This window comes from Musa acuminata, chromosome BXJ1-3 (assembly GCF_036884655.1).
Source record: "Musa acuminata AAA Group cultivar baxijiao chromosome BXJ1-3, Cavendish_Baxijiao_AAA, whole genome shotgun sequence".
NCBI lineage: Eukaryota > Viridiplantae > Streptophyta > Magnoliopsida > Zingiberales > Musaceae > Musa > Musa acuminata.
In genome coordinates this window covers 36334731-36357153 of record NC_088329.1, presented here as the reverse complement: position 1 = coordinate 36357153, position 22423 = coordinate 36334731, and the positions used below count along the sequence as shown (strand labels likewise).

Here is a 22423-nt window from a genome sequence, read left to right as displayed (position 1 = left end):
TCATGAGTATCTGCTATGACATAACTTGCATAAAACTGGAGAGAGAAGAGTCCAGAAATCTTGACTGGCAGCTTTCCTGCACAGCACACAGATCCGGTGGATTTTCCAGATTTGATACACAGGAAACTGTGATCATGAGTATCCTCTATGACATAACTTGCATAGAACTGGAGACAAAAGAGTCCAGAAATCTTGACTGGTAGCTTTCCTACACAGCACACAGATATGGTGGATTTTCCTACATTTGGAATGGTGGCTGTGCTCGGCAATGGTCAGTAGTGCATCCAAAGTATCTCCCACACAGCTGTGGCTTCTTAGAAGAACAATTGTCTTCGTTCAAGAGAGGGAGGAAGAGAAGGATGAGTAAAGAAATGGATGAATAGGCAAAGAGAGAAAGAGATGTGGAGCCCCAAAATCTGAAGCATATTAAATATTGAAACCAGAAGTAAAAGCTTGGGAATTTTTTATTTTTATTATCAAATATTGAAACGTAATGGTTAAAACTACATTTCTGAGAGACATGATATGACTGGAGTCAATACAAAGTAATAGACAAATCCCTGAATGTGGATTGTGGAATTTTGATCCTACACCCTTTTATTATTAACAAGAGATATTATGAGGTAAAATAACTCAACATTTATGAATGTTTCATGAATTAAAAAGCTCATTCTGTCTAATAAGAACATAATAACATTTTCTTATTAACCATAATGTAAATCTTACCGATTAATACGGAGAAAGCAAGTGAGCCTTGTATCGTTCCTCGTAAAGAATTTATATCAGATGCTATTAGATGAGTCTCAGTACAATAATAAGATTATTCTCTTGTAGTAACATTCGGGTCACGAAAAAGATTTTCTCAATTTGTAAAGGCATAATTATGTATTTGATGTAGCTCCCCATGCATTAAGTTTATTCTTTTAGCTATAAGATCCCCTAAGATTAATTGATTTGCCTTAGTTTCCCTTGTTCTCGAATCCTTGATTGCAGAACCACTAAGATTAATTGATTTTCTCATAAAATGAAGCTGGACTCGGTGAAGAACACACATCGGATGACTCGGCGGATTCGATTAAAGAGTCCTCTTGGAATAATGAACCAATGATTAAGTTTGGTCACTGAATGCTGCCTCCAATAATAACAATTTTGGGGGTCACCCAACATATCACATCCAAAGGTAGTGTATCAATACAAAAGTCATGTATTGAATTAGGCGGTTGCCCTCATTTACATCATCATCTGTAGTTTTGGACCAATCTTTCCATCAGTTAACAGTCAAAACTGATGAAATAAGTCAAGAATACATGAGATTTGGTCAATTTGAATCATCAACACGCTTCTCATAATTGCTAGTCAAGTACTGATGATCCCTTTGCTCTGCGGAAATGACCCAAAAATTCAAAACATTTTAGGGGAGAAAAAAGAAGAAAAAGGAAGATTGTATATGGATGTCACTGCTGAGATTTTGAAGCTATGTTCAGGTCGATCCCAAGGTTCATGCCATTGTATGCAATGGGTGCATACATCCACAAGTCATCAGAGCTCAGAAGCTGCAGAAACAAATGTCCCATCTCAGGTGAGATGCAATAGTAATATCAGTGCAAAATCGTGTGTGAGATGCAGTTCTGACCTTAATTTGAAGCTGCAAGAACTTCACATATTGAACTGCTTCCTCGAGCATTGTGCTGATGTCAACCTTCCAAAGCAATGCAATACTTATCAGCCACAGAATGTTACTACTCATCATCATTCTCTATGGTAAGAGAGAAAGAGCAGTTTAAGATGAGAGATGCTTGCTTGCTTACCTTTGTTCCATTCGGGACCAAAGTCTGCAGAATTCGCAACCTCTCGTTGATTCTTTCTCTCCTCTTCTGCAGAACATACTTAACTCAGATCATGTCTCACGATCGAAGATTTAAGAGCATCAAAGGCGATGTTGAGTCTGAATAGGAATCCTACCCTCGCATAGAGACTCTGTGGATCGGTAGCTGAGCCACGACCAGCTCTCGTCTTGCCATTTGAATTCAGAGATGCAGCAGCTCCCTTCAGCTCCTGAGATCCGTTCGAGTCGTCCTCCGAGGTGTAGCAACAGGAGCTCTGAGGATTCATGTCGCCATTGCTCTCTTCCTCGTTGCAGCTACCACCACTCTTCTGAGCCTTCTTGGACTGCGCATTCTTCCCCTTCTTAGGCATCTGAAACATTGCATTCATCAGAATGGTATCGCCATTCATCTCGGCAACATTGCAGATGATACCGTATACTCACAGGTGCCGATGCCCGGGCCTTCTTTTTGGGGCTCTGGAGTTGGGTGTCATCCTCTTCCGTGTTGGCAGCCACCTCGATGACGCCACCATGCAACCTTCTCTTGATGGCTTGCGAGGCATGCGCAGGAGGAGGAGGCGGAGGTGGAGGAGGCTTCGCCAAGGAATCCACGACTTCGTCACCGCTGGCTTCCTCGGTCACGCAGACCGCTGCGCCAAACTGATGATGAGCACCGACGGGGAAGGACGGGGTGTCGATCGGCTCGCCGCCGATACTAAAACTCATCGGGGTAGAGCTAACGCCGATCGCAGGAACCATGTGGGGATCGCTAAAGTAGTAATAGTCGGTGGTGCTGCTTCTGCTACAGTTGCCTTGCGGCCAACAGTACGGATCGGGGTAAGAAGTAGCAGCACAGTAGTAAGAATCGGCATTATGGTCGGACCAAAGCATCTGTTGCTGTTGATCATGGTCGCCTGCGAAGCTCTGAGACCCCCCCAACAGCTGCGCCATGACTTCGGACTCCTCCACCGACATCGCCGGATCGAAGCAGCTCCAGCTTGCCTCCGAAACCAATCCCTGAGGCTCCATCGCGAGGTACGAACAATTACAGAGGTGGAAGAGGACGCAGAGACATTTAGCAAAGCACAGGGAGCATTGCATTTATACGATTGGTTGCAGAGATTGCTGTCTGTCAAAGAATCGACTTCACTCGCTAATTTAATTGGAGATTGCGACAGGTTCGATCGCCGATCAGGCAATACAGCTAAGATGGATGCAATGATCGATCAAAGGCTTAGACATCGACAGTGGAAGAAGGGGGTGGGTGGTAGCACGAGGAGTGTATATTATCTGGCAATGGGGAGGACGTGGGCACTGTTTTATTAGGATGAACTGTAGAAGGAGAAATTTGTGCTCACGGGAATAAAGAAAGGGGAGAGGAAGACAGATTGAGGTGGGCATGTCGTGGGGAGCACAAGAAGAAGAAGAAGAAGAAGACGACATTCTCCAAGAAGAAGCTTCCGTGGCCGGTGGAGGAGGGACGAAAGCATCCAAGATTACGATTCTCCTTGTCGTATGGGGGAGCTGCACACAGTATTACCGGCTTTGATTCATTGCAAGAGCAGGGAGTTGTGTTCTTTCATGTACTGCCTCATGTGTAAAGGTTTAGGAGGCATTGCAATAAGGTGATCGAGGATATGACATGCATTATGGATTATGGACAACTCCATCAGAGTTGAAGTCTATTACTTCAACCATAACACCCCCCCGTGATGTTGAATTCCAGCCTTCCCACTTTTGCACAGCTCCATCGAATTCTATTGTAGTTGATGATGTCGAATTGTAGCTCCAACTTTTATGCCTCTTCTATGTAGGATCACCAGTGCAAATATCATGTTGTTTGTTTCTCTGGAACTTTTGCACAAGCATGTTGTTCTGTCCTTGTTGTCTACACTGTTTCTCGGCTTTCATTTTGATTCTCTCAAATCAAATTAATGAAGCTAGTAGTTATCTCATCAAATCAGATCGTACTAAATAGTATCAAGTATTTGATATAGGGGAAAATATATCTTTAATTGAGATAAAATGTAGTACTCCGTAACAAATGATATCCTAGTTATAAAGGAAGAGATTTTATAGCAAGTATTTCAAGTCATATTGTCTTAAGTCATAAGTAATCATGAAATCAACTCGATCCCAGTCTCATCTCACAAACTTTGATTTATGTATTAGTATATAGTGTACTTTTCTTTCTTGATGAAGAGAGAGAAAGAGAGAGAGAGAGAGAGAGAGAGAGAGAGAGAGAGAGAGAGAGAGAGAAGTTGGTAGAAGGAACAAAAAAAATCAGGGAAAAAAAGAAAAGAAAGCTGTGTCAGGGGGATCTCAGTGCCTATCTCTATCACCCTTTAGAAAACAAGGCTCAATTATGAAGAGCCAAAACTTCTCATGTAGTTGAGATTGGCACTTATGTGGAGGGATCAATTATGAAGATCTTTGCCATAAGAAAAGCCAAAACTTCCAATGGGAGCTTCAATAAACAAAGATATTAAGATTGTATAGAGACCAGAGGCCACTCCTTATGGCCTTTGCTATCAAACAAGGCTGATCTCAGTAGGACATCACTCGACTCTTGGAAGGGAGCAAGGAGCTGTGTTTGAGAGCTGTTGCTTAGTTGGGCATTACTACATTACCCATGTCATATGACTAGGAAATCTTGATGTGTGTGTGTGTGTGTGTATACACTGATTAATACCTAGTCATGGCAAAAGAAAGACATGGTCCATGGGCAATAACTTACACTGTTGTCTCTCTTTCATTGAGATTGGGGTTGTCCTGAGGCAGGGATGAGGCAAATAGGGTTTGGCCATAAATGCATTATTAATGTTTTTGGAGTTCTTTCATGATCTTTATTTGACATTGTTTCTTTAGTGAGAGTATTCTTATGATAATAGGGTAGGAGGAATATTCTCATGTTTGAATTAACTCTTGACATGAGATCGTGCAAGAATGAGATGAATGAGAGAGAAATGCTTTTAAGCATAGGAGAGTGAGATGATCTCAATGTAAGCATGTATGTTTCGTGGTCTTATAGTATTAGAATGGTAGCATCATTGTTTGGTGACCTAAAGATCATTGTATGGGGAGGGGCTAAGAATAAATATCATCGGTGGGTGATACACTACTACTCTTAGTGGAATTCACATTGCCATCCATTCACTTTGGTGTCCTACCCACAGATATTATTATGCAATTATGTAACTGTTATGATATTATATATTAAAATCAATGTGAGAAATTATTTGAATACATTCATTTGTAAATGATTAAGTGTAACTCGGATACATAACAAAACATGCAAAAACATTATTTAAGATTGTATGAGCATGCTTGATCTAAGGATACTATGAATATGAATGCTATAGTTAGATGAGGAAATATTTTTAAAAAATCTACTAGAAATTATAAATATGGATTGAAATATTCTCTGCTTGGATAAAAATATTGAATCAAATAAAATTCAATGGCAAATAAAGAGAAAATTCTTATAGATGGTTAGACCAGTGATAGGGGTAATGTTTTACCTTGATCCCGGCTCGACATGTGGCACACCAAGAAACCAGAAGAGATCTCAACCCAGCACTGCAATGAAGGCTGAACACTGTTGGCAAAACTTAATTCATAATTGGCCAGCAAGTAGATAATATATCAGCCATAAGAAATGAAGAATCTGGAAAAGCCTTGTAATAAACGATTGATGACTGTTGAAACTCTAAAACATGAGACCATCTTTTCAGAACAAGAAAATGGCTTGAATAGTCTGATGCAGCATCTTCTACAACTGTGTAAATTGTCTGAACAGGCAAGTTTAGTATCTAAATGGCTGCTCTTATTGTTAAGCAGGTCTTGAAATGTGTGTTTGACTAGCCAAATTAATAGAATAATCTTGATAAGCATGTAATCTCAAAGGCATATAAAGGGACATTCCTTGTGTAAACTGATGTCTACAACCTAAGGATGTAGAAAAAGCCTGCATCAGGTATCAGAACTTCTTTAAGAGTAACCAAGTTGCCTGATCCAGCTGTGGGATGTATGAGATTAATACTGCAATTAGTGTCCTCGAAACAAGGAGGAGATTTCAAGGATTTAAAGTAATCGATTAACATAAAACTGTAGGGAATGTCTGACTTTGAGAATTTATCCTAAGTTGGTCAAATCTCTGACTTAGATTCCCGCCTTGGTTATAATATGAAGGGACTCTAACTGAACTAGAAATACCTCAGGGAAACAGGCCCAAGTCAAATAAAAAAGTATTACTTCTTTCGCCATCACACCTTGACTAAGTGCAAGTCAAACAGGAAAAATGAATTTCAAGAAATCATCACCATCAAGGAGATGGTGATACCTGACTAAGTGCAAGTCAAACAGGAAAAATGAATTTCAAGAAATCATCACCATCAAGGAGATGATTTCCAAGGGAAGAGGCGAAGTCAAAGACCTCAGGGAAACAGGCCCAAGTCAAATAAAAAGGTATTACTTCTTTCACCATCTCCTTGATGATGATGATTTCTTGAAATTCATTTTTCCTGTTTGACTTGCACTTAGTCAAGGTGTGATGGTGATTATTTCCAAGGGAATCTTCCTTGACATGCATCCATGAACAAGTTTAATCAGGACAGTTTCCTCCTAAAGAAACTTTTTAAGAAAAGGAAGAGGCGACTTATCTCTCCTTCAAAGAGCACAAATTTTCTGTCAGATGCTAACTATATAAATGAACACTTGCACAGACCAGCTTATGCAGGGAGAAAGGGCTCCACACAATTGCACAAAATAACAAACAGATACATTAATGTAGTCATGTATACAATGAGAAGTGCATCTTTATGTTGGTGTTCGTAAAGTTTTACACATGCGTGTACATCAACATTATATGCACAGAGAGGGCATAATATATCATACCTCAAGATGAATCAAAATCTCAATGATGGAAAACCAAATTTAATGATCTAACATTTACAAATTGAAAATTACATAAAACAAATAGGGTTTGATTGTCTACAATTGAAAATGACTATGAATGAATGTGGTTGTTTGGAGCCTACATACATATTTCTTCCAGGAAGAGAACCTCAAGGAGGCTCATTCAGAGAACTTTATGCCTTTAATTTCATGTTTTGCAACTATTGGAGGATGTTCATGTGTGATGAGCATAGAGATCATATAGAAATTAGTAGAAATTCATGTGTGATGAGCACATTGTTAAGATATAAACTAAGGTACATTGGCTGATACAATCACATATGTAACGTATGATCCTTGCATTATGGTAGGTAATTTTGAGTGTCAAGGTCAACACTATAAGATCCAAGATGCTATTTATCAAAGAAAAAAAAGACAGTTCGTTAGATGGGTTAAAATGAAGTATGTTCTATTTCCTTTTCCATGAAAATTAAAAAAAAAATCAATGTAGTTTTGTTAATCTGAACAAGATGATAATTTGATTTGTCATTATCATGTTACTATAAAGCAAAAACAAAAAGGCTTGATGCTGTTCAAGGATCACTTGGTCCACATTGGCATTATGTTAAAAGATTCTCTTGTTCTGCTTTGGGCCCTAAAAGGGATCCAAGTAAGTCTATCTTGAACATCAATATGGAAAGTTCCTGAAGGACCTCTGCACTGGCCATGACTTAAACTTAAGGCAAAAACAATGATAAAACATTAATATGTTGGGTTGCAGAAAATGAAAATTGCAAAGGACAAAAAGCAAGTTAGCAGGATAAGATTGAAAATGTAGGCAGTGATTTTCTGCTAGAATATGAATAATGAGTTAGTATTTCATTGTAATCACTATGGTATGTACAATAAGTGAAGAAATTATAGCTGATAAGAATAGGATAATCATCATTAATCCCTCGGTTTGCAATCAAGTGCATTCCCTTGGAAATAATTCTCAGTGGGTTAGGGTGACCAGTAGGTGCTTGCCTGCAACGTTCTGTTCTGAATTACATCTCATAACTCTTATTATGACAAACCCTATGATGTACTGGTGATGAATGCCTAATTCAGTTTGAGCAATGAAGACTAGTGATATGCATTGCATGAGCAGGTAAAGAAAACATGTACTGAACTTATAATCAACAAACCCTACAGAGGCTAAGAGCAGGACCCAAGTGAAAATGAAGTGAAACATTGTTGGTGTTATGGAGACCTGTAACTTGTGACAAAGGTCAATCTCAGTGTTCTTCCTTGAGCTGAGTAGCTCTCATAGGAGAATAGCTCTCTTGGAATGTCATGTCCATCTTCCTCCACCAATTTGCTTCTTGGGACTTCTTGTCCCACTTGAAGGTACAACTTGATCCATTTCAACCGGTGCAATCTGGTTCCACCATTTCAGTATATTCTTGTCTGTCACTCCCAATTTTGAAGTATGACATGACATTCCAAACCTAAGTTCTTTTGTACCATACAAGAATTTAATTGTATGAACACATGCTGAAGTAACTTGGAAGAATCAGTCCAAATGTTTATTGAAAAAAAGACTTAAAAACATCTATTTGGGTCAACTAAATGCCTCTAAAATGTTAAAAAAATAAAATTTAAATAAGAAAATTTATTTTTTATATTAAAAGTGTTTTTTTTAATGATTAAACCTGAGCATGTGGCTTATCGAGCTATCATGTCCGACCAATGATCCATTTATCTGAGGTTGAGCCCGGTGGATGGCCCGATAACCAAGCAATGGGGGAGGGATTGACGAAGGTGTACTAACTTGTTCGTATCGCTCCATGAGTCGTACTCGCCACGGAGCTGGGGATTCCAATGGTTTGGTTGATGGCTGCTCCTTCCGCCCTCAACTTGCGCCAGGGAATATTGTACCGTCTCCACCGCTGAAATCGACACCGACCGCTGCTTTTGTGCTGCCCACTAGCAAAAGCAGAAAGAGAAAGCCGGATCACCACCATCGATCCAAACTCTTCTAGACCTCTAAAGAAGCTACGTTTCTTGCAGGCTTCAGCGCTTCCGTTTCCCTTTCCTTTTCGGATCCATCTCACGAGCAAAGCCCATCGGACGGTGGCGAAGGGGGAACCGGCCGCGGGGACACGTAGCCGCCCACCCCACGCCCCGGAACCTTGGAACCCCTTCTTTCCTTTTCCTTTCCTTTTCTCTCTTTTATATTCTAGCGGTAACGCTACCACCGTCACTCCATAGCAACCCCTAACTCTGGTACGGGGTTACCCTAACTCCCGGTGATCCTTATATAACCCTCCTCCTCTTCCTCCACCATTGCCATCGTCCCCTCTTCTCTTCACTGTGCTCCTCCATCGCTTGCTCTTCCTTCGCAGGTAGGAGTACATCAGTAGGAGAGGGAGGGTGGTGGATGAGATTGGCGACCCGAGGGGGGAGAAGGAGATGAGCTGCAACGGTTGCAGGGTGCTGCGCAAGGGATGCAGCGAGGCGTGCGTGCTGCGGCCGTGCCTCCAGTGGATCGACACGGCCGAGGCGCAGGGCCACGCCACCGTCTTCGTCGCCAAGTTCTTCGGCCGCGCCGGCCTCATGTCCTTCATCTCCGCCGTCCCCGATCACCAACGCCCTGGTTCGTACTGGTCTCCCTCCCGCTCCCCTCCCTCCTCTTCCTCCTCCTCCTCCTCCTCCTGGTTTTGCTTCATCTGACCGATTGATTGGCTGCAGCCCTGTTCCAGTCGCTGCTCTTCGAGGCGTGCGGGCGGACCATCAACCCCGTTGGCGGCGCCGTCGGGCTGCTCTGGACCGGCAACTGGCACCTCTGCCAGGCCGCCGTCGACACCGTCCTCCGCGGCGGTGCCCTCCGGCCCCTTCCCTCCGTAAAAGACGGCTTCCCGCTGGCCGCGGAGGCGAAACGGTGCAAAGCGGTGCCCTCCCCTCCCCCCGACGGCGCGTGCGACCTGGACCTGTGCTTGTCCCCTCTGTATCCCGCGGGATGGCAGAAGGCGCAGCGGCCCGCGACGCCATCAATGAACTCTGAGGGGTCGGTGACGACGACGACCAGCGGCGAGAGCTCCGCCGGAGTCGAGCCGAGGCTTCTCAACCTCTTCGTTTGAGCGGTTTCCTCTGGCGGTCACCCCGTCTACCGCCGACGGAAGTTTTGGCCCTCCGATCGAAACCTTTTTGTTACTTTTTCTTTCTTTTTGTAAGGGTGACCGGCATCGATTCCCTGCGTGGGAAGGTGAGAGCGCCGGCGGCGATGACCACATCCGGGATCGAAGTGTATTATCAATCCCCATCCAATAATTATCTTCTAATATCCTCCATTTACGATTCATAGCAAATTAAATCAAATTAACAGTATGAATAATGTCCCGCGTAATCGAACGCTGCTGCGTGTCACCGCTTCACGCTCCACTTAAGTTACGATGCTGAGGAGAAGGCGGGCAAGGTATCAGCCGGCGTCATACTCCTCCGTGGTTACGTGCAATTTGGGCGTCGCTTTACCTTAAAAAAAAAAAAAGGTTCTTCGTTCCTTTCGCCTCCTCTTTCTCCAAGAAAACAAAAGAATATAAGAAAGACGAGACGTCCCCGATCTCCGCCCCCACACGTCGTACCGTGGGCCCCAGTCGGCGCGTCGCATCGCTGCGCACCGAACCCGCAAAGCAAGGGCTGCGATGAACGACAGGGCGCCGCGCGTGTCAGCGTCGTCTTCGGCGCCTCCTCTCTCTCTCTCTCGCCGGCGAGTCGCGTCCAATCTCCAATCTAGTTTCTGATATCCGCCCTCCGTTTTCTATTCTCTACATCTAAGCCGTCCATAATACCTACAAAAGACAGAGTGATGGTGGTGATCATGGTATGCATACACACCGGTTATGATCGTCGGATCAAGATCCAACGATGCAGATTATAACTTGGCTCCCTTGTAAGAATCATAACGTCTCATACATTTGTGATGAATCACTTCAGCGATTCATCTTCCAATATTTCTTTAGATCACAAGCTAACAGTCCCATGCTGTATCCTCATCCAAAGTTGGAACCTTAAAACAAATCAATGGACAACATGATAATAAAGAACAAAAGATGCTTGAAACCAGGAAAGGTACGACCACCGATTAAGCACACAGATAAAGGACGTGTAGTATTATTATAATGCAAACATGTTGCCCTTGAATGAGTGATCACTTGGTGGGAATGAGAGGGGACACCAAAAAGGTTCATCCCTCTTTAACCCTTCTCTACTCTCTCCTCCCCCCTTTTCCTCAACTCCAGTTTCTTTATGACTTGCCATGCACTAAAGCATGCAACATGATGTGGTTGTGAGATAAAATAATCACAAGTCCAACTTGATTTGCATTGATTTGTTATTTTTTAGCACAGCCTGACTCAGATTCCACATTGCTGCTCTCAAGCACACCGGCCATTTAATCCAATATGGTGACAGCCATGGTGGATGTGTTTTTGGTCTCCTAACTCTTTTGGTGCAGACAAAGGTCAGCTATTCTTTGATAGGAGAGAAGGTTGCTCTTTTGTTATAATAATTGATGCATGTAGAAGTGAATGCATGTGATTGAGAAATTCTAGTTTAAGACTCAGCTTGCAGAAGAAAGCTGAGTCTTTCTAAAAGTTCAAAGACTGACATCTTATCCAGATGTCTAATTTATTTATTAGCACATTATTTGCATTTTTAGTGTTTTAGCACACATTTGACATAACTTAATTGGACATATTATTCCTTCAACATTTAGGGATTATCCCACTCATGAGTAGGAAACTTGGGTTAACAACTCAAGATGTAAGTGTAATCTGATAGCCTCTGGACAGAAATCAAATGTTAAACCAACTCCAAGTCCAAATGTCTATATTTTCCTAATGTTGGTTGAAAGGTTGAAGAGAAATTTGGACTTTAGGATTAACCAGTTCTAATCCACATCATGAATGATCCTTTTTTTTTCAACCAACAGCTCTCTTCAACCTTCAACAATGTTTGTGATTTCTTTTTTGTTGCATGAATGATTAGGATTCTAGAGTTCAATGGTAGCTCAAAATTTCAAATTCTAAAGTTGATGTCAAGGCAAATTCAGTTTTCAATTAGAATTGATCAAAATATGTGGACTTTCCGACTCTATGTTTCCCCTCTTAGAAAAATAAAATATATATATATAAGCTCATTGTCTTTCACAAGGCTTGCCAATATCAAGATAAATAAACCATAATGTTTTTTTCTATGTAAAGAATGAAGTAGTTGTCACAACTAGGAGTGAAAATGGATTAAATACAAATAAAAGATTAGGGTGAAAATTGCGGAAACCATATCCCTATCCTATCATTTTTTTATTAACAGGTACAAACTCAAATATAATTTTGTAATTATATTTGTTTGACTCGAATATGGATTCAAATAAAATGTAAGACAAATATGGATTTGAAGCACAAAAAAAAAAAGGTGGATATAGATAAGAACATCACACTAACAATAATCAAGTCAAAGGTGTCACAAGCATCGATCTTATTACTTAAGCATAAAAAATTCTGCAATAAATCCTTGAGGAAGAAAGGAAGAATGAGAAAAATAAGAGCATATAGACCTAGGCTTGAGACATTTATATAAAACATTCTTGGTGGTCATTTGCCCACTAGTTAGTTTATGCTTTGAATGATGTTATGCATGTTCCAAAGCAATAAGATTTTGGGAATTGGGTCCAATGGACACTGAGTTGCCAGTTCCAGAACTATATGATTGGTAGAGCCAAATGGAGGTCAACTTGACAAGAAGAATTGTTTGGTCTCCCCAAATCATAGCTTATACTGTCATTTATGTGACCATTTCTAGTTTACTTTGATCTCTCTTTTCTCACACAAAGAGAATACAAACAAAATATAGTGTAGGAAATTGATGCACCATGTCTCAAATCAATCTAAATATCACATCCCTATAAAAGACAGAAATGGAATCAGCATTTCGTCAAATAGGTGGTGTGCATCACCATGTCTCAAATCAATCTAAATATCACATCCCTATAAAAGACAGAAATGGAATCAGCATTTCGTCAAATAGGTGGTGTGCATCACCATGTCTCAAATCAATCTAAATATCACATCCCTATAAAAGACAGAAATGGAATCAGCATTTCGTCAAATAGGTGGTGTGCATCACATACCTGGTAGAGACATCTGCCGTCCAAAATATTTCATGTTGCATTCAGAATCCAAGTCGAAAAACCAGCGTCAGGCCCTACAAGCCGCACCTGTTGACTTCAGTGGCCAAAACATGATTTGTGGTATGCTAAATAATGTTCTGCAGCTTCACTTCAGCCCTCAGGCGAACAAAACACATGACCTGGACAGCCACTGCTGGTCCACCATGTATCAGGAACAGACAGAAAAGAACAAGAACTTGATCGGCGGCATCCATGCAATATGTGGAGAAGCATTCTTGTGGAGGGGCCGGTAGATTCCATGCAATTTGCAAAACGTATTACTTCTACTCACGGTTGGTAAACGAAAGAGTAATGTCTTATTGAACGAAGAAACAATGATAGGTCATCAAACTTCTGTACTTGTTAATGTAGAAACAATCATCTCATTTTAGCCTTCTGAACACTAATTACTACTCATTATTAGATTTTTTCCTTCAAACAGAAACTGGTGAAAGACAAATTTTGATCACCCTTAAATTTGATTTCAGTGTAATTACAATAGTCTTTAAGTGGTTGTATTATTTCTAACACAAATATAGTTACTTTTAACATTAATATTTTGGAAGAAGAAAAATACTGTAACTATTAGTTTTCAGAACTACTTCCATACAAGTATTATCATCAACGACTAAGCCATATCATTTAATGAATAAAATGGCAAACAGAATAAGAGAAAATCCAAATTGAGCATTCTATCTATAAATTCAATTTAACATATAAAAGCTAATGAGTCTTGCTATGAATGAATGCAGATAAAAGACTGTCAATAACGCATACTTGAAAGGTTTTGATAACTCATGATAACATAAATACCACCACCCAACTCTTATGGCATGATATTTTATACACATTTACAAAATTGTATGATTTTAATTGAAATTCGAGTCCAACAAATGAACCAATATATGCACTTAAACGTATGGGAAGAAACATAGGAGCATCACATTGATCACCATAAAAATATTCCATGGAATTTAACTTGCTACATTGTTCCAATAAATTGAAAGTTTAATAGGTGAACTATAATCCAGCAGATCACATAACTAGAGTTCATAGAAAACACATTCTGAGACAATAAGAGCTCCATTCCGCAGGCTCAGTCTCTGTGAATGCAAACATCTTCAGCGGTACTGCATAATCCAAAAGCATTGCAGACATTGTCAAAAGAGTGCATCATTCCCCCAACTTCAAATCATTCAATACAAAAGATAGAAACTGAGAAATCAATCGGTAAGTCTTATTCAAGCAGCACATGATTAAAAAATGTCCGTTAAAATTTTAATTATAATCTGTAAAAGCATTACATACTAGGACTAAAATCTTAGGCTTATACTTTGCACATGACACCAAACCTCTGTTGACCATATAAACAATGAAATACAAAATGACTACATCACTGGCTATGAATGTGTTTTTATTTTCCAATGTCATTTGCAGAGCCCTCAAGCCAAGAACGAAAGGGATGTATTGCTTCTCATGTTAAAGAAAGGATTTAACATGATCCATCACTTTCTACAAGCAAGCAACTATTTATGATGGGCCGTCAAACCAACTAGCATTGATGTTCCTTCATAACTATAGAGCACTTGCAATACGACCAAGGCAACTAGCAGCACCCTAAAAGAGCATAACTTCAACTAATGGCATGATCTTTCAAGTGCTACACTTCGATCTTGTAATGTTTACAGGCTGTTTATGAAGTCATAAATGCACTGACAGTAAAAAGCACTTTTCTTTTCAGATTATTCACAGGGACATAGACCATACTAGTGAAGACAGTGCAAATTAGCATGGAAAGGGAAAGGACAAAATGCATCTTAGCAACCGGCACGAGAAGTTGAATATCTAAAAATGATAAAGGAAGGGTACGAACGTGATGGTAAACAAAGAGAAACATCAACAGTACCAAAATGGGCAATGCTAAAATCTACCAGATATTTGAAATATAATTGTTACCAGAATATTGTCGAGATCTATGACAAAATTAGATATGAAGATAAATAAAAAATCCCAGAATAACTTAATCATTGTGACATGGCAATTCTATTTTAAAGATTGTACAATGTAAAAATTATTTGAAAAGATCTATTATTTCATTGCCTACCTATACAAATAAACTATTAAAAGATAACTTCCTCAAAGAATCAAATTTTATCCAATCCTTTCACAAACTCTTTTATGAAGTAGATTTAAAATGAGAAGATCTATGATAAAAGATCTATTTGAAATGACAAACATAATTAAGTTCCAGAAAAACAAATATCACATACGTAAATCTTAATCTTATCAACCAAATGGAAAACTTCCTCCAATAAACCAAACATCCAGAAAAGCAATTTCATTAACCACTATTCTAAAACATTCAGGAAGGCAAAGGACAAAAGCGACATAACCCAATACAGGGTCTGAGGTACACCTTGGATGTGAGTATAAGACTACCTTAATGAAGCCAATTTCTTTGGCATTACTGCGGAAACACTGTCTGCAACACATAAGCCCGTACTTCCTGATCAGTCCATGAGGGTTCCCACAAACCCGGCTGGAACAAACAAAAATGATGATTACATATCATCAGACGAGGCACAAAACAAAAGCTTGAACATTATAATTCAAGTTAATAGTATCTCAAAATTGTAATTCAAACCTTTCAACCATCATACATCACTTAAAAGGTCAAGAAGCACAAAAACAGCTTAATACAAGTCCAAAACTACTGTAACTTGTCATGGTTCAGCTTAAATAATTCTATTAACTCTCTATATTATGCACTTATAATGTTAATTTTCATTTTCTATGTGACAACAGAAAAAAATATTCTTCCAGCAGCAAAATATTCTTTTTGGACAATAAGGATTGACATAAATCCCCCTTAAACACAACAAATTTGAATAGCACAACGCAGACACGAGAGGTTTGTAGGAAGGTGCATCGAGTAATGAATAAAAATCCCAACTTGAAACTACGGAAGAAAATAATATTAGAATCGTCTTCCAACTACAGAAAGAGAAAGGACTAAACCTATATAACCTTCTAATGATCTCATCTTTGACTAACTCAGCTAAAGCAACTACATCATCTAAGTAAGAACAAACGGAGATCGCAAAATCTCAAGTCAATCGATGACAAGCACCAAATTCGAAGAATGGTAGCAGAAACAAGGGAAATCGCTCACCAAACTCGAGATCCAGGGCCGTAGTTCTTGGGATGCGAGTTCCAGACGTTCGAATGCCCCATCTCTCTCGCGACGCAACTCTCAAGGTCGATCGCGCCGAACCACAATCTCTCCCCGTCGCAGCCTCGAGGGGGCGTGTTCGGATTATATGGATCCCAGAGAAACCCTAATCTTGACCGACCCCCATCTGGGAGCAAGGGATCCACTGTCGGTTGCACCCATCTATCAATATCAGCCGTCCATCCGTGATCGGACGGGTGCAACACAATGGAAACACCACAATGCCTGTTTGAGAAGGCCAATGGAACATTACGACGAACGGTTGAATAGGACCACCCGGTGGAGTCGGCAGGGGTTGATTATATATTATCTTTTGTATTTAGACAGCATTAGTAACGTAGTCACTGTATTTAAAAAAAATTATAATGAGTTCTGAAAATAAAATAAATAATTTTATTTATCATAACGTTATTAGTTGAATTGATGAAAAATATAACGTATGACACCACATCAATCACATCAATACGAAAGTGAGACAGAAAGATAATTTTAACATCTTTCCCGTTATCAATAATTTTATTATAAAAAAATAAAATTAATATTAAAATTATCATTTTGTTCATCACTTTTATATCGATCCAACATGTAGTATCACATATTGTATTTTTCGTAAATATAATTGATGACATTAGAATAAATAAGATTCTTTATTTCACTTTCAAAATTATAGAAATCTCAATATAAATTTTTTAAGCACGAAGATTACGATACTAATATGATCCAAATACAAGATGTGGTAGCTTTTTGCATATCCCAATTTTACATATTAAAAGGAGGTTATTAGATCAAGACAATCAAGAAGAAGAAGATATATTGGGTCCAGCTCATAGATTGGCTTGGACTATACAATAGGGCCATTGATCCCAAATATGATTTGTTAACAAAACAGTGTAAAGTACAGTGGCACAAGGAGAAAGCTAAGTTTGACGTTTTTGCTAGACGAATAAGTGATTAAATTTTATCAATTTTGGTTTAAATTTTATATAGAGAATCGAAGCTTTTAAATCCTAATAGTATTGATCTACGATTTGTCATCTCTCAGATACTTTCCTGATATACATACTTGATGAGATTTAGACATTTTCTTTGAAGAAATCTGATGATGATATGTTATTGTTGAACCAAGATGTATGTTCTTGATGTTATTATGATCCTTTAGTTATTCTAAAAAAGATTTATTATAAACTAATTATCATTATTGGTGATAGTGGAGGTTTAAAGTGGACTACAATCTCATAGTTTTTTCCGTATTAAATTTTTCATGTAAAAATTCGGTGTTTCACTTTGTGATTGGTTAATTGTTCTATTGTTTATACTATTCGAGTTAATATTTGCTTTTGATAATAAGTTGATATTTTGGTGAGGAATTCATTTTGATATAAAAAGAGAGAAAAGAATTATTCTGTTATAATAATTTCTCCCAAAAATAACTAAGTTGTTTGGTGCTAGTTTTTCTTGTGTGATTGAAATGGAAGATTCAGACGATATGATTAAATTGAACTCATCAAATTATTTGATTTGGAGGTATATGATGGAATATTTATTTTATTATAAAGATTTATATAAGCCCATCAAAGTTAAAGACAAACCATCTACTATTCAAGATTAGGAATAGGAGGTTCAACATAGAAAAAATATTGCCTATATTGGAAGATAATGAGAAATAGAATTTCTCTCCTTAGAAAACTCATCAATTTAAAATATAAAAATGGTGATAATATTGTTAAGCAATGAAGCCTGTTTTAGAGTCTTGCAAACAAATTGGTTACTATAAAAATGAATATAGATAATGAGATACAAGGATTGTTACTTCTCAACTCTTTATCAAAAAAGTTGGGAAACATATGCAATGATAATTTCTAACTCCATATTAGAGGGGGCTCTAACCATAGACATGGTTAAAGACAGGTTGCTAAATGAAGATGTCAGAAGAATATAATAAAGAGAATCTTCTTCTGATACACTTATTATTGAAAAATAAGAAAAACGTAGAAGAAGTCATAGTAGAAATCCATATAGTTATAGTGGAAGATCCAAATCTAAAAGAGATATCAAGTGTTTTTACTCTAATAAGCCAGGTCACATAAAGAAAGAGTGTAGGTTTTAGAAGTGAGAACAGAATGAAAGGAAGAAAAATGAGAAAGAAACCAATATAGTTGTTGCTGAAGGTGATATCATTATTAATTGTGATGACGAATGTATCAGTCTTGTAGCTTAGGACAGTAATTGAGTAATTAACTCTGGTACTTTATTTTATATTACTTCTCATTGTTATTTTTTAAGAACTTACACTATTGGTGATTTTGGAGATGTCAAAATGGGAAACAGTGGTATATCTAAAATTGTGGGTATTGGAGATATTTGCTTCAAGACTAGTATTGGGAGCAAATTAATACTCAAATATGTTAAACATATTTCAGATATTTATCTTAACTTGATATCTATAGATAGACTTAATGATGAGGGATTTACATAGTATTTTAGTGAAAGTAAATGAAAACTCACTAAAGGTTGTAGCGAGAGGAAAGAAGCTAAACTCTTTCTATATCATGGAAGCTAAGTAACACAAAGAAGAGATTAATGCGATCCAAAATGGTGAAAGTATAGATCTTTGACATAAGAGACTTGGTCATATTAGTAAGAAGGGACTTCAAACTCTTGCTAGAAAGCAATTCTTATCGAAGTTGTAAAATACATCTCTTAAATCTTGTGATCATTGCTTAGTTAAAAAAAATACATAGAGTTATTTTTTATACTTATCTACCATTTAGAAGATCAAATATTATTGATTTGGTTTACATTGATATCTGTACCTTGCAAACTAGAACTCTGTACTCTTTATTTTATTACTTTCATTAATGATCATTCTAGAAAAATTTTGAGCTTTTGCTTTAAAATCTAAAGACTAAGTACTTGATGTTTTCAAAGAGTTTTATGTCAGTGTTGAAAGAAAAACTAACAGAAAGTTAAAATGTATTTTAGCATATAATGGTGGCGAGTACATGGGTTTTTTTAGAATTATTGCAGGTTACACGGTATCAAACTTGAGAAAATAGTTTATAAAACTCTTCAGCAAAATAGTGTGGTAGAAAGGATGAATAAAAACCATTGAAAAAAGGATTATATGTATATTTTCTCATGCCAAGTTATCTAAGTCATTTTGGGAGATGTTATAAAAACTACAATTGACCTAATAAATCTTTCTCCATCGGTTTCTTTAAAAGATGATATTTCAGAAAGAGTATGGAAAGGAAAAAATATATCTTATGATCTCTTAAGAGTCTTTGGGTGCAAAGTATTTGTTCATATTCCTAAAGATAAGAGGTCCAAGCTTGATAAGAAGGTAAAAACATACATTTTCTTAAGGTATGATCATGAAAAGTTTGAGTACAGATTTTAGGATCTAGTGAACAAGAAGATTGTTAGAAGTAGATATGTTATGTTTCTTAAAGATCAATTGTTTGATGATGATGATAATATTGAGAAGTAAAAAATATATATTTATATCTCTTGGAGTTTGGGTCTAGTTCCTCCACCTGTAGTTTATGATAATCATGGGGGAGATGAACAAGAAGATTATGGTGAGAATGTCAGTGATAATCTCCAATAGTTGACGATGTTGAACCAACTAAACAATTTAAATAAGCATCTCCACTATCATCTATAAGATAGTGACAATCATCTATAAGATATCATCCACATGAGTATGTTATGATTATTGATGAGGTAGAGTTACAAACTGACCAAGCTATTCTACATAAATATTAGAATGAGTGGGTTAAAGCCATGCAAGAAGAAATGAGATCAATGCTTAAGAACCACACTTATGACTTCTTAAAATTACGTAAAAGGAAGAAAGCTTTAAGAATAAATAAATTTATAAATTAAAGACTAAAAATAATAGCTCACAATAAAGATATAAGTCATGACTAGTTGTGAAAGGATTCAGTCAGAAAAAATATATATTTGAGTTGTTCTTGGTTTAATTGCCCACTTGAACTTAAAAGTTGAGCAACTTGATGTGAAAACAATATTTCTTTAAGGTGAATTAAAAGAACACGTTTACATCGAGTAACCAAAAGGTTTTAAAGTCAAGGAAAAAGAAATCTAGTGTGCAAGCTTAGGAAAAACTTATATAGACCCAAACAAGCACTCAGATAGTAGTACAAGAAGTTTGATTCCTTTATGATGAGCCAATAGTACAATTGAACCGCTTCTGATCATTATATGTTTATAAAGAAAATTTTCAGATGATGATTTCATTATTCTCCTGCTATATGTTGATGATATGTTAATTTTGGTCATGATGTTAATAAAATTGATTAGTTTAAAAGAGAGCTAAATAAATCTTTTACCATGAAAGATTTATGATCGATGAAACAAATACTTGATATTAAGATTCTTTATGATAGGAAAAATAAGAAGATTTGACTATCTCAAGAGACCTATATTGAAAATATTCTTGAAAGATTCAACATGAGCAAAGCCAAAGCAGTTTATTCTCTACTTGTACGTCATTTCAAGTTTAGTTCAAAATAATATCCTATAAGTGAGAAAGAAAAAGAAGAAATGTTCAGAGTGCCTTACTCATCTATAATGGTTAGTAGGTTGATGCATGTTATAGTTTGTTCTATGCCAAATATAGCTTATGTAGTTGAAGTTATCAACCAATTTTTCTCTAATCCTAGTAAAGAATATTAGGCAACAATGAAATAGATATTAAGATATCTAATAAATACTTTCATATTGTGTTTATATTTTAGCAAAGGTGAACCTGTGTTAGAGGGGTATACAATTGTAGAAATGGTTGATGATACTGATTCCAAAAAGTCTACTTTGGAATTCTTAATGACGTTCGCAAAGGGAGTAGTGTCTTATCAATCAAAATTATAAAATTGTGTTACTCTATCAACCACATAAGTAGAATACATAGTAATTACAGAAGCCTGCAAGGAAGATTTATAAATGAAAAAGTTTCTATAAGAATTGAACTTGAAATAGAAAAATTATATTATTTATTGTGATAGTCAAAGTATCGTTCACATCTTCAAGAATTCAACATATGATTCTGGATACAAGCATATTGATATCACTAGATTTGTGATATAATTTACACTTAAAAAATATGTATACTAACGAAAATAGATCAAACATGACAAAATCTTTTCTTAAGAAAAAGCTTGAAGCGAAGAGTGGGTTTAGTACCCATGGGCTTGGACTAAATAATAGGATATAAGTCTAAATCTGATTTGTTAAAAAAAAAGAAAAAGAAAAGTGGAGACGTGCCCGAGAGGTGTGCGAACAAAAGTGAACAAAACGTATGACAACACAGAAAAAAAAAAAAAAACACAGATAGAGGAGAGAGAAAATTAGTTTTGAAGCTTTTGCTAAACAATTAAATGGTTAAATTTTATCAATTTTAGCTCAAAACTTATAAAATCCTTACAAAAATCTCTACAATCCTAATCCTAATGTGCTCATCTATGATTTATTCTGATATATTTATTTGATGAGATTTAGATCTTTTCTTCGAAAAAATTTAGTAATGAATATTATTATTGAACCAAGATTTATGTTATTATGATTCTTTAGTTATTCTATAGAATTATAAATTTATTATCATTATCGGTGATAGTGGATATTTGAAGTGAACTATGATCTCATGATTTTTTTATATTAAATTTTTTCGTAAAAAATTAGTGTTTACTTTGTGATTGATTCATTGTTTAATTGTTTATGTCGTTTGATTAATATTTATTTTCGAAAATAAATTAATATTTTGATTTAAAAAAAAAACTTATTTTAATATAAAAATAATAATCATTCTGATTTCCAACAAGACATGTGGCTTAGATCATCAGCAATGGATCCATATAGGCAGAACAGATGAGGAACAAGAATTAACAAGCATCAAACCAGCCGGCACTCAAAGTCTTGTGCTTGAGGGGATCTCAGGCAGAGAGTTGCCACTTCACAGCTTCCCCAATGATACGGGTGTAGCTTTATACTGACGTATCGATGTCATGTCAATATCTCATGACGTCATCTCAATTCAAAGGAATTTTGTCGGAATCATCCCAACGCAATTTTACAAGGTTCGATGCTAAGACGGACACAAAATATGAACTCAGTTGCTCCGAATCGGACAATCAGAACCTGCTTTTAACACTCGGTCAATACAGATGGCATGTTTTGGTTTCTGAGACCCAATCTTTCTCTGGGTTTAGATCCAAGTATAACGTCCACAATCAACACAAGAACA

The 22423-nt window shown here is 37.2% G+C and overlaps 3 protein-coding genes across 5 annotated transcripts; 1 reads left to right on the top strand and 2 right to left on the bottom strand.

The window, feature by feature from the left end:
• Positions 1-1192: 1192 nt before the first annotated feature.
• On the bottom strand, positions 1193-13707 carry LOC103979421 (transcription factor RSL2-like). Of its 3 annotated transcripts, none has more exons than XM_009395564.3 (7): positions 12891-13707; positions 5347-5404; positions 2270-2842; positions 1963-2196; positions 1809-1874; positions 1634-1699; positions 1193-1553 (listed from the first exon to the last, which is right to left on the bottom strand). In XM_009395564.3, the coding sequence occupies exons 1-7, from the start codon at positions 12929-12931 to the stop codon at positions 1455-1457; spliced, it is 1137 nt and encodes a 378-aa protein (XP_009393839.3). In that variant the 5' UTR covers positions 12932-13707; the 3' UTR covers positions 1193-1454. The 3 variants fall into 3 exon arrangements, with proteins under 3 accessions (XP_009393839.3, XP_018678413.2, XP_064988495.1); XM_018822868.2 differs by lacking the exon at positions 12891-13707 and adding an exon at positions 8535-8833 and having other exon boundaries at positions 5347-5423; XM_065132423.1 differs by lacking the exon at positions 12891-13707 and adding an exon at positions 8535-8663 and having other exon boundaries at positions 2270-5404.
• On the top strand, positions 9065-10057 carry LOC135626795 (LOB domain-containing protein 37-like). Its single transcript, XM_065132434.1, has 2 exons — positions 9065-9359; positions 9455-10057. The coding sequence occupies exons 1-2, from the start codon at positions 9176-9178 to the stop codon at positions 9841-9843; spliced, it is 573 nt and encodes a 190-aa protein (XP_064988506.1). The 5' UTR covers positions 9065-9175; the 3' UTR covers positions 9844-10057.
• Positions 13708-13847: 140 nt separating the features above from the next.
• On the bottom strand, positions 13848-16261 carry LOC103979423 (small ribosomal subunit protein uS14). Its single transcript, XM_009395566.3, has 3 exons — positions 16102-16261; positions 15369-15468; positions 13848-14059 (listed from the first exon to the last, which is right to left on the bottom strand). Exons 1-3 carry the CDS (start codon positions 16161-16163, stop codon positions 14051-14053), a joined length of 171 nt encoding a protein of 56 aa, XP_009393841.1. The 5' UTR covers positions 16164-16261; the 3' UTR covers positions 13848-14050.
• Between the last annotated feature and the right edge of the window lie 6162 nt (positions 16262-22423).